At 46.3% G+C, this 12,469-nt stretch overlaps 1 protein-coding gene across 2 annotated transcripts; it reads right to left on the bottom strand.

Annotated features, from left to right (window-relative positions):
* Positions 1 to 1,328: 1,328 nt before the first annotated feature.
* C1QTNF6 (C1q and TNF related 6) lies at positions 1,329 to 10,277 on the bottom strand. 2 transcript variants are annotated; one of them, XM_083462533.1, is made up of 3 exons: positions 9,891 to 10,277; positions 6,460 to 6,709; positions 1,329 to 5,095 (listed from the first exon to the last, which is right to left on the bottom strand). In XM_083462533.1, exons 2-3 carry the CDS (start codon positions 6,701 to 6,703, stop codon positions 4,548 to 4,550), a joined length of 792 nt encoding a protein of 263 aa, XP_083318659.1. In that variant the 5' UTR covers positions 6,704 to 6,709; positions 9,891 to 10,277; the 3' UTR covers positions 1,329 to 4,547. The 2 variants fall into 2 exon arrangements, with proteins under 2 accessions (XP_083318659.1, XP_083318660.1); XM_083462534.1 differs by lacking the exon at positions 9,891 to 10,277 and adding an exon at positions 9,375 to 9,849.
* Positions 10,278 to 12,469: the final 2,192 nt, after the last annotated feature.

Consider the following 12,469-nt stretch of genomic DNA (forward strand, 5'->3'; position numbering starts at 1 on the left):
GCAGTTAACCACTAAAACCAGATATTTATCAGGTGACTAGCACAAGAGATACTGAAGTCTAGAAGCTAAATGTTTTGCCTTCTGCCTTATTACTGATAAGAATCAAAATGTGCTGTGGTGAAGGTGGCAGTTATAGAGTATTTTGCAGTGTGGCATTTGTTGTGGCTGTGTGACGTGAGATGTTATCCTTTCTAAGCTGAGACCATGTGGAGTTGGAAGCTATGCCAAACATCTGATTAGTTTCTGGGATTCAAGAAGAGCCCTGCTGGATCAGGCCCATGGTCCATCGAGTCCAGCATCCTGCTCTCAAAATGGCCAAGCAGACGTCTGTGGGAAACCCGCAAGCAGGATTCGAACACAAGACCACTCTCTCCTCCTGCAGTTCACAGCGATTGGCATTCAGAAGCATTGCTGCCTTCAAGTATGCAGGCAAAGCATAGCCATCATGGATTTGTCTTTGAAAGCCACCTTGGTTGGTGGTTCATCACGTCTCCTGCAGGAGCAAGTTCCATAATTTAAGATTGTGCTGCATTAAGAAGTACTGTCTGAATCTTCCAACCTTCCATTTCATTGGTTGTTCAAAAGTTCTAGGGCTAGGAGGGAGAAAAACTTGTTTTGTTCCACATTCTCCATGCCATAAATAATTTGATAAAACTTCTATCATGTCATCTCTTATCTGTCCTTTCTCCAAAGTAAACAGTCCCAGACATTCTGAAACATACAGCTGCCGATGCATGGTTACCCAGAAGATAATTCCAGTGAGCTCAATGGGGCTACTCCTAAGTTAGCTTTCATGTTATGTACTGTTATCCTGCACTTCCTCCAAGGAGCAGCTTTCTAGCCACACAACATCTGTAAGGCACGTAAGACTGAAAGGCAGTATCTTGCCCAAAGTCAACTGTTGAGCTCATGTTCCTGTTGAGCAACAGAGCCTGAGGTTTCCCATGTTCATAAGAACACAGGAAGCAGAGGCAGAGCATTGCTCCATGTCAGCTCACAAGGGTTTCAGGTAAGGGCCATTCCCTGCCCCACCTGGAGATGTTGAGGCTTGAACCTGGGACATCCTGTGTAGGAAGCAGATACTCTACTTCTGAGCTACAGCTTTCCCCCAGTTCCAGTCCTCCAGCCATACCTCTATACTGGGTCTCCCCTCTTTTTAGAAATGCCTCTCTTTTGCAAAGAAACAAAACGTTCAATTCTTAAGCAGCTAAAATCTTGACAGATCCTGCAGAGCAGAAGTAGAAAGGATGGAAGATGGCTCTTGCACAACACAGTGTCCTAGCTGCTTCACAGAGAAACAGGGTGGGAACGAAAGGAGAAAAACCATCTCAAAGTGCAATAAAGAAGTTTTAATATTTAGGAAAATATACACACACACAAGAAATCTGGTTGGGTGATTTGGGTTCTCTATAAAGCACCATAAATTCCACAGTCCACTATGTCTGCAATATATCTCTCATTAAGCACCAATTATTCTCCAGGATCCTGGTTTAGCACCAAAGGAGCTTCTTTAAAAGTCAGAAGCCTTTTTTTTGCACCAAAAAGCAAGCAGGAAACACCGACACACCACACACTTTGCCTTATTGACTTTAAATGCAGAACTTCTCAGTAGGAACATTTGAGAGCTCTGCTGACATTGGAATGGAGGCAGAGGCTCGAGGAATTCAGAGCTCCGGTCTGGAAGCGATTCAGTGCTAGAAATTCCTGCTGTTCCCTAGAGAGACACAGGGACGCCACGCGTTGCAAATCTACAACAGCTGGTTTCTCCGTTTATGCCTTGCAGAGAGGAGGAATTTGGTTCCTTGTCCAATCAGCCCCGGACTTCCCCATCTGAAGAAAGCCCCCTTTCCTGACTCTTTCTCATAACCTTGCTCTGCAGGGCTCTCCATGGGGGTCAAAGCAAAAATGTCTGCCCCCACATAGCCCTTTGCCCCCTGAGAGACCCGTCAACTTGGAAGGAGAGCTCTGCTTTCCTATGTGCTGTCTCTGCACACTTGGCCACATGGCAGTGGGAGCGGCAGCGAGTACGCTTGGTGGGGCATGTGCAGACTCACAGCTTGTGCATAAAAAGTCGCAGCTAAACATTGTGCACAGCCATATGCCAACTACATAGCCCTCTAGAAACTTCAGAGTGCTTTACTCAAAGTACCTCTGCAATTAGGGCTGGGCAATATATCAATATATTGTCCAAATCTGGATTGAAACCGATATTTTGATATCGGTTTCATAATTTTTGACCTGGCTGTGAATCATGATGTATCACGAATCATGATGTGTTTGTGTGTGCTATGTGAAATTTACAATGTAGGAAAAACTGTGAAGCCAGCCAATGCCTCTACATAGCTCCAACTTTATTTCAGACATCATGTTTAGCTGGTGATATATCATGATGCTGAAAACCAGATATTGCCCAGCCCTATCTGCAATCCTGGCAAAATCCCTGTAAGGCTGATCAGCAACATCATCCCTATATAACAGGAGGAGCAGGGTTCTGGATGAGTGAAAATAGCTTGCCAGCGGGTGGAAAAGGGTTGTTGCTTTTGCTACCTTCTAAACTGGCTGCAGCTTGCTGGATATGCATAAGACAAGGAACCGGGGGGGGGGGCTAACCACCTACCGTGCCCACATGGTAGTACAAGGTGAATAGAGAAATCATCTGCTACTCCTTCTGATGAAGAACATTAAAGCTGCCTTCTCTCGAGTCAGACTGTTAGTCTATCTAGTCCAAGACTGGCTAGTCCAGGACAGCAGCTTCCCAAGTATCCAGACAAGGTGTCTCCAGCTCTGCTACTTAAGATACTTTTAGGTAGACATGGGGAACTGAACCTGGGGCTTTCTACTACTGAGCTATGATCTCTTTCCTATGATGGACAGCTACTCATTCTCTGCTCTATCCCGGACTGCTTCCTGATGAATTGCCTGCAGGAATAGGAGCTAGTCAGTGCTGTGCCACTGCCTGCCATATGACTTTCATTTTTTTTAAAGCAACGCAGGATTAATGTGCTATATATTATTAATAGTGAATTCATTATCTTTGTTTGGATCATGGTGTATAGCAAAGAGCAGCCTCAATACTCAAAAAAGTGATAGCTACAGAGAGCCGGGGGGTGGGACCCAAGGTTTGCACAGGTACGCATTTTTAAAGCAAAAAATCCTAAGGACTGGGCATGCTCAGTGGGCACAGAATACTGACTAACTGATGGAAGGGGGTGGGGAATGGAAAAGCAGGAAATAAGGGCATGGAATGGAGTATCTTCAAAGTGGGTATGGCTGACTAGTTGGAATCTTGAACAAAAGCACTCTACAGTGTAGTACAGGCAATGGTGCTTTAAAGCACACATGACTGTGCACATGAGCATCACTGCAACCTGGAAATGGCTGGAAAAGGGGGTGGGGATATAATGGGGTGGAGTAGGCTCTGTCAATGTGGGGGGGGGGGTCATGAAAACAACCCCCATGCAAAATGATCATTGCCTGTACATAGGTGCAGGTCTCACTTACGAGAACCAGAAAAAATGTTCCCTCTAGAAGCCTTCTTTCCTTTGATGTTTGCCCCAGCCTGAGCTGACCTATTACTTCAACACTTAAGGCATCATCAAAGTTAAACCAGTCTAGACCCATGTTACCCATGTGTGCGAATGTCCCTGCATGGCAATGGCAAACAGAAGTTTACACAAAGGTAGTTGCACTATTCCTTTCTTTACACTTCCCTGTATCTTTTGCACTCCTATTTTAAACCATGACTGTTCAGCTGACAAGCTCTAAAATCACAGGCTACGATCCAGTTCACAGTCGTGTAAGCCCCATTGATCTCATGCACAATTTGTGGGCTGGATTCTGACCTTTGTGTGCGCAGCCTACTGAAGAGATCTAAATTTCAGCCTACAGGGCTACAAAACCTGTTCAGAGACGAGCATGGCATGCACACAATGGGGGGGGGGATTCAGAGTCAAGCTATGGCAATTGCTCCATCAGAGAAAACATTTCTGCTTGCCAGGCAGAATTGCCTGCCCTCTCTGCATGAGCTACATTGGGGGTTCTCCTGACCCTCCCAACCAGATTTTGGAGAAGAGGGAGGAAGGTCCCATTGCACCAGGGGAACTCATTGTGCAAAAATAGTGGCTGCCGGGGTGTGTTTAGCTTGGAATTTATATGAAGATGTCACTCACTTGAGACTGCTCAATTCAGCTGTGTCCTTCATGTACAACAAGAGCACTTAGGGCATTCCAGTAAGGAAGCACCACTTTCCAAGTCCATGCACCAATATTCCCATGAGGGAAATGTCTGGGGTAGCAGGTGTGAAGTTTTTAGATAACCTAGAAAGCCCAGCTCTAACCTCACGATCTTGTCTGAAAACAAGCAGGCTAATGAATTGGTCAGCAAAACTTTCACCTTCTTCCATCTTAATTCTCTAGTGAAATGGTCTTCTTGAATGGCCCCGCATTCTTCGGATGCTTCCAGTCCTTCTGTGTATGATTTGCAGCAGCTTACAGGCAGTGTTACAGTAATGCTTAGGAGGGCAGCGGAGGTGCTTGAGAGGCAAGCAGCTACTCAAGGCTGGGCTTGATCAGGTAGCCGCTGAAGGTGATGTAGATGTCCACGTTGTCACTGTAGATGGCGTTGTCGCGCTCTCGCTTGTAGAGGCGCACCCAGACCTCATCGTTCTCCCGCAGCTCCAGCATCAGGCTTTGGCTCTGCATGATGCTGCGGTCGCTGGGCTGGGCATAGAGGATGACCTCCTCCTGGTCGTTCCGCATGACGTGCATGTAGGTCTCCTTGAAGTTCCAGGTGTGGACGTTCAGGCTGAAGAAGTACAGGCCAGCCACGTAGCAGTAGAACTTGCCCTTGAACATGTCAAAGTGGCTGTAGAGGTTCACAAAGACCGTGTCGAAGATCAAGGCCTGGTAGCCTTCGCTGCTGTGGAGCGCCTTCTTGCGGCCGACCGAGAAGGCTGCGTACTGGTGCTTGCAAGGATCTCCGGGGGCACCCATCTGCCCCTTGCTGCCCTTTGGGCCCGGGGCTCCCCGTTCACCTGGCGGCCCCTCTTTGCCCCATTTCCCAGGAATCCCAGGTTCTCCTTGATCTCCTTTATCTCCTGTGGGAGGGAGGGAGAGAGAGAAAGAGAAAGAGAAAGAGAAAGCAAAGGCTTAGGGCACCCATGGTTTGGTGGGTGGGCTTGGAACCATCCCTTACAATGTGTTTCCATGCATTTTGCAGCATCCTTGGCAGTCATTGTGATAAAAGGACGACACAGCTGCCAGCGAAGGAGGTGGGCTGTGGGGAAAGATCTGTGACGGAAGGCGGGGCAAAAGCAGCAGCTATGTCCCACATGCAAGGACAGCTGGAGAAGGAGAGTCTTTGGAAGCCCTCAGAGAAAGGAGGCTGCAGCCAAGTAAAACATATGCTACCACTAGGCAGACTTTCCTCAGTTAGTTGCAGGCTGGCAACCTCTGTCTGCTTTGCATTTGGCCTGAAGAGGATAACTTTTGGTCTTGGGCCTGAACTGATTTCAGGCTTTTTCTAACCAAATGGAGCCATTCCTTGGACTTTTATGGTTCCGCTACAGACAGATGAACAACTTACCCAGCATTGAGAAATGTTACTTATGGGCAACTTTAGTTACAAACAAGCTTGTACTGGGGTTAGACGCACACACACACACACACACACACACACACACTTATACACAATCACATTGTACATATTCAGGGGAATGTGAATTGAGTGTTTAATATGTGTAACGACTGACCATTGTGCACATTCATCGGCTCTCATGGAGAATGTTCACATAGGGTCAGATTCATTTGAGTTGCTGCACTTAGGAAAGCCAGGGCAGTGAATCCCACTAGCTCCCCCCACCAACATTTCCTCCCTCCATACCCATCCCAGTTCTGCTTTGGATTGTCAGGAGATGCACACCCTGAACACTGTGGAGGAGATTGTTTTATCTGGCAATCTGAAAAGCTTGGGCTGATGGAACATGGCCTTAGTGTGACATTGAATTCTACCCATAATCCTTTCATGAAGAGGAAATTGCACACTTTTCATGGTCAATATGCCTAATTGCCAATAGACGTTGGGAAATGTGCATATCTTGATTGGATTTTGTACATTCTCTGGCCAGCATGCATAATCCCCAACAAGCCTCATTGATTGACCGGGAAATGTGCACATTTTCCTCTTCATGGAAGGATTATGTGCTCTCCATGAGGCCTGGTAAATGTGCACAATGGCCAGTTGCTTTGCACATTAACCACTCAAATTACATTTCTATATATGTTATATACACACAAGCTTATATATAGTAACAACACTTCACATGGAAGTTTACAAAGTAACAAGCAAAATTCAAGTACATCCCCTGGCCCATTGGGAAGCTTAAAATATGATTTTAGGCACTGAGATGAAGCTGGGAGGAAAGAATGAAGGGAGAGGAGGAGTAGCTGAATATGCACTTACCCTTCAGAATGGTAATGTTGATATATGGACGCACCTCTGGAATAATATAAGGCAAGGAGTGGGGACTGTTTCTGCCAGGACTGGCCTCAGAGGAGCCAGGTGCATCCAGGGAATCACAGCAACGTTTGCAACTGCTTGAGGTGATGGTGACTTCTTGGGGGCCAGACGCATCAGCGGGAGCCCCAAATACAAATAGTGGGAGTACAAGGAAGACCAAAGGTACTTGCATTTGGATGGTTTCCATAGTGACCTGGCAGAGAAGAGAAGGAAACACAAAGGCAACTGAAATCGAGAGGATGTGAAAGGGCAGGGTGTTTCTGGGCCTCAATTCTCTGTGACTAAAAACACCTCAGAAGTAAGGAGAAGGTAGGACAAGCAGAAAGAAAGCAAGAAAGAAGAGAGATAGAATCCTCTTCAGAGAGGTGCTATATCAGTCCTTTCAGGTCTCAAAAACATGGCTGACTGCCTCTAGTCATGAGGGAAAATTCTTGATATTTTGGGAGGTTTGAGGAGATGGTTTGGATAAACTCTTACAGCAGTGGGCTGGTCCACTGTCCCTCAGACCTTGTGGGAGGCTGGACTATATTTTGAAAAAAGAAATGATGCAAGAGCACCATGAGCCCCCGTGGCTGCTTACCTGTGTCTTGTGAGTGGCAGGGGCTGGCAGCGGTGGTGGGACAATGAGCGGCGCAAGAAAGGGCTCCGGAGAGGGCCTGCTTAAAATGGCGGCTGTTCAAGTGCTGCTGCTGCTGGCACCAACAAAGCCCAGCTCCCTTCCTTCTCTAGGCAGGGCAGGGAGAAGCTAGGAGGAGGGAAGGAGGAGGTACTGGTGCCACCGCTGCCACCGCTGCCACTGCCCTGTGAGGGAGAGGGAGGGAGAGGGAAAGAACGTGCATGCTGGCGATCCACGCAGCGGTTCCCAGACTGTCCGCAGGCCAGATCCAGAAGGCAATTGGGCCTGATCTGGCCCACGGGCCTTAGTTTGCCTACCCATGTCTTACAGTGTAAGGATGGTATTCAACTAAGTTTTTACTCAGAGTAGACTAATTTAAAAGTCTGTTAATTTCAGTCTACTCTAAGTAAAGACTTAGTTGAGTACCACCCCATCACTGTAAGAGTTTATACAACCCAACCTCTCAACCCCTCTTAAAATACCAAATATGTTATTCTCTTATGATTAGAGGCTGTCAGTCATGTTTTTGAAAACTGAAAGCACTGATATAGCACATCTGTGAAGACGATTCTCTCTCTCTTCTTTCTAGGTATTTCCTGTTTCCACAGATGTTAAATTACTTTACAGCAAGTGACACGGTTGTTCCTTCTGCACTCAGACATGGTGAATAGCTCCTGTGGGCCATAATCTTCTGCATACTTCCTCAATGGACCTTTCTTTTGAGTAGACCTGCACAGGATTGCTCCATTGGTTGTACAGAACATGTGGCAGAGGTGATACATCTCCAGGAGTTTCAAAGAAGCAACTTGAAAACCAGTACTGTAATTCCTTCACTGGCCAACGGAAACCTTGATAAGGGCAAGAGGCTACTACGTATGGGCCAAACAGGATGTGATGTGGAAGATCTGTGATTGGATTTCGCAGAGTCCTTTATCTTCAGTTAAAAGCACCCATGGGAGTGGGATTTGGATTGGGGTTGCAGCAGTGGAGGAGGAGGAGATTAACTTTCCCTCCTGTGAAGTCTCTCTGATTTACAGCTGCCATCAGGCATTGTTATTAACCACAGGGACCTGTGTTGTTCCTGTATCTCCCTTTCGCTTTTCTGTTTGTTTGCATCTTTATTTAAGATGGGGAAATGGTGTGGATTGTGGGTGTGAAGGGTAATCCCTCTTCCCCACCCTGCAATCCAGATTCCCCCTCCTCCAGCAGTTGCTTTTAACTAAACAAGAAGACATAAAGAGATCTTTTCAACAGATCTTCCACATTATATTTAGTCTTGTTCCTATAATTTATCATGTTGCCTTTAGAAAGGTACCATAAGCGGGAAAACAGTAATACGTGCTAATGTACACCTTCCTTATTTAATAACTTCCTTAAGTTACCCCTTTTAACCACCATTCTTAAGCCCCCTGCCATGATTACAGACATCACAGTAATTACAAGGGGATATTTCCCTCCAGGATGACTTAACTGAGATAAGTGTTATTTATAGTGATCTTGAAAGATCCATCCCATTCAGGGAGCATTTTGGATGAACACAGCTCATCCGGTCGGGAAGGCAGAGTTTAGATTGTTAACTGATCTTTCTTCCTTGCCAGAAAGTTTCCTGTTCTAAAAATGAAATCTCAGTAGTATTAGAAATGTTAAAAGTCTGGTGTGTATGTGTGTGTTTAAATCTTATGAACATAGTAGCATAGGAAGCTGACTTATACCAAGTCAGTTCCATCTGTCAATCTAGCTCAGTTCTGTCTACACGGACTGGCAGCTGCTCTGCAGGGTTTCAGGCAGGGGACATTCCCAGGTCTACCTGGAAATGCTTGAGAGGATTGAACCTGGGACCTTCTGCATGCAACAAAGGTGCTCTCTCCCTGAGATGCTGTACCAATGAACCCTTCCCCCTATCAGTTTTTAGGTGGGACAGTTTGTCTGCAGTGCCCACCCTAACCGAACATCTGAAAGGATGCTTTAATTTCAGTCTGCACATGTGTGCAATTGAGAACTCCAGATAATAGCCTGCCTCAGTTTTGTGATCTGCAAAATGGGAAGGGAAGCTGGAGCAAAACAAACAAACAAACAAACAAACAAACAAACAAACACCCAGAACAAAAACCAAGCACCCTCATTCAAAGGGAAGTTTTGTTGCTTGACAGGGCATTTGCACTTCTTTTTTTAAATACTATTTCTGCTAGGGATGGGGAAGGAGAGAGCTCCGTTTCCGCTCTAGCAAACCGTGAAGACCTACCTCGCGTGCGTTTCGGAAAGCTGTCTAAAAGGCAGCTGACTTCTGCCCTCTGGTGAAGCAGCGCCCCTTGCATTTGGAAGAAGAAGAAGAAGAAGAAGAAGAAGAAGAAGAAGAAGAAGAAGAAGAAGAAGAAGAAGAAGAAGAAGAAGAAGAAGAAGAAGAAGAAGAAGAAGAAGAAGAAGAAGTTGTTGTTGTTGTTGTTCTTTTGACCCTCCACCCCTTTGGAAGTTTGCAGAGCGGCTGTGGAAGCAGGAATATGCAAGCCTTGCAGAAGAGGCGGAGGGGCTGGCACGGCTGGAGCGCGAGGGGAAGGCAAAAGCTGCTGCTGCCGAGGCATGTGCGTTTGATTAGGGGCGTCCGGGCTGGAGTTTTGCAAGCTAAGCATACACACGCGCGCGCGCAAAAGTGACACGGAGGAGGGAGCGGGGGGCTGCAAAGGGGAGGAAGACCAAGGAGTTCTTCTTTGCCTGGATCCCTCCCTCGGGACACCTAGCCCGTGACCACCAGCAGGCTCACCCTGGAAGAGTGGCGCGTCGCCGCCGCCTTCTTTCAAAATCCCTGAAAGTTTCCGCTCCTCTGCCTTGCCGGTCAGTCCCCTCTGCACACTGGATCCCCTCTGCTAGCCAAGCCAGCCCGGAGTCCCATGTCTTTAATAGCTTGTTGTTGGCAGAGGAAACTCAAACCGCCGCCACAGCCCGCCTGCGAGGCTCCCGTCCCGTCCCCTTTCTCCCCTCCGCGTTTGGGCTCTACGGCTCCAGCGGGTGTTAGGTTTCTGCCGCGTTAACTCTTTCCTCTGCAAAAAAAGAGCAGTTCCTGCCTCCTTCCTGGCTCTGTGCCTGCTCATCCCGGCCCCTTTGCTGGGCCCGGTGAGAGCCAGAGAAAGGGTGGAGGGAGGCATATCTACTTGGAAATAAGCGCAGGCGGACTGGACCCCCTGTCCAGGGAAGGGAGTGAAGGGGTTGCAGCCTGTCCTCTGTTGAACAACAGAAATGGATGGTGACCTTCGTGCCAGAACCGAGGTGAATTCAGTGGCTGTGAAATCTTAGCATCACCGGCCCAAAAGGAGATGCTTCACTCCAAAAGATTTGCACAACACTTTTTCTGCTAATTGTTAGATATAGATGTGGCTTTGGAAACAGCTCATCACAGTGGGGAAGGTGAACTGGGTGGCCAGTGTGGCAGCTCATATTCCTGTCCAGATTCCACAATAGTGTTGTGGGTTTGGCAGTTAGCTTAGCTGGTGTGTTGTTGATAATACCAGGGTCACGGGTTCAATCCTCATATGGGCATTGCAGGGGGTTGGACTAAATGGCCTTTTGGGTCCCTTCTAATACTACAATTTTATGGTTCTAGGGTTTGGTCTGGATGATACCTGTGGGTACCATCTAGGCCTGTGATCCAATGTATGTAAGGTTAGGATCCATAAGAGGAAGCCTGCTGAACCAGACAAACCAGCTCCTTTGTTAAGATCATGGCCTTAGCCACTCAGCTAAGTACCCATCAGCATCTTCTGGATTAAGCTGTTACCATAGTGACAAATGAGTGGGCCTTTCCCCACCTCACTTGGCTAGATGCCTCTTCATCCTGAGCAAAGTGGACCAGTGGCCTGACTCAATAAAAGACAGCTTCTAACCTGTGCAGAGGAGGGTGACCAAGATTATCAAGGGGTCTGGAAACCAAGCCTTATGAGGAACCGTTGAAGGAGCTGGGTATGTTTAGCCTGGGAAAGAGGAGACTGAGAGGAGATATGATAGTCATCTTCAAATATCTCAAGGGTTGTCATGTGGAGGATGGGGCAAGTTTGTTTTCTTCTGCTTCAGAAGATAGGACCCAAACCAATGGATTCAAGTTACCAGAAAGAAGATTCCAACTAAACCTCAGGAAGAACTTTCTGACAATACGAGCTGTTTAGCAATGGAATGGTCTCCTTTTGGGAGTTGCTGGACTCTCCTTCCTTTGTGGTTTTAAAGCAGAGGTTGGGTGGCCATCTGTCAGGGATGCTTCAGTAGAGATTCCTGCATTGCAGGGCATTGGACTAGATGGCTCTTGGAGGACCTTCCGACTCTATAATTTTATGATTCCTCCAGGAATTTCCCTCATGTCTTTTAAAAGCCATCTAGATTTGTGGCCAACACCACATCTTGTAGCAGTGAATTCCATAGTTCAACTACACACTATGTTTTGACTGCTCTTATCTTATATATATATATCCAGCAGCACCTTAGAGACCAACTAAGTTTGTTCTTGGTATGAACTTTCATGTGCATACTACTAAGGTCTACTGGACCATTATCTTCTACCATTCAGCTTCATTGTATTAACCCAGGTCCTGGTGTTGTGAGGGAGGAAACAAAGGTTGTGTGACTTGTTTCTTTCATAACATATCCTGTTGGAGATCAAGATTGGGCACCTTTTAATGTTGGATGTGTACAGTTAAAGTAATCTGGGGTGCAAGCTGGTAATAGTTCTAACAGTTTTGCTATCATATTTGGTAGACTGGCTGGGCTAATTCAAAATAAGCATCGGGAAAGGCTAGGCAATATGTTTGTCATTGCTCAAGTATTAATGGCTCAAAATGGAAGGAAACAAGAATTTCCACCAGTAGAGGACTGGAAATAAAATATATGGCATAGGCTAGAGTGATGTTGTATAAGATAATGTATTATATTAAAAAATGTGGGAAGCATGTGTGACAATAAAAGACTTTCTGGATTGTTGGCAGAAATTTATTCAGTGCTGAAATCAAACAACAAATTACAACAATGTTGGGAAAGAAGTCTTGGAAATGATTTAAGTTACTATGACAATAAGCCAATCTATTAGTAACAGCAGTAGTATTGAAATAGCCAACAGATAATGAACTTAAATAAAAATGTGTGTATGTGTATGCATACATTCAGCTGATATTTTCAAAAAGATAATACTCTCTTTTTAAAGAAAAAATGAAAATAATTTCTATCAACACTGCAGTCCCACTGAAAACTGCACAAACGGCAGAAGCAGAAGGCATTCATTGGGGGAGGTCTGTAGCTCCGTGGTGCCGCATCTATGTATAGAGAAGGTCCCATGTTCAATCCCTGGTACCTCCAGGTAAG

This window comes from Podarcis liolepis (genome assembly GCF_965112155.1).
Source record: "Podarcis liolepis genome assembly, chromosome: 10".
Classification (NCBI taxonomy): Eukaryota; Metazoa; Chordata; class Lepidosauria; order Squamata; family Lacertidae; genus Podarcis; species Podarcis liolepis.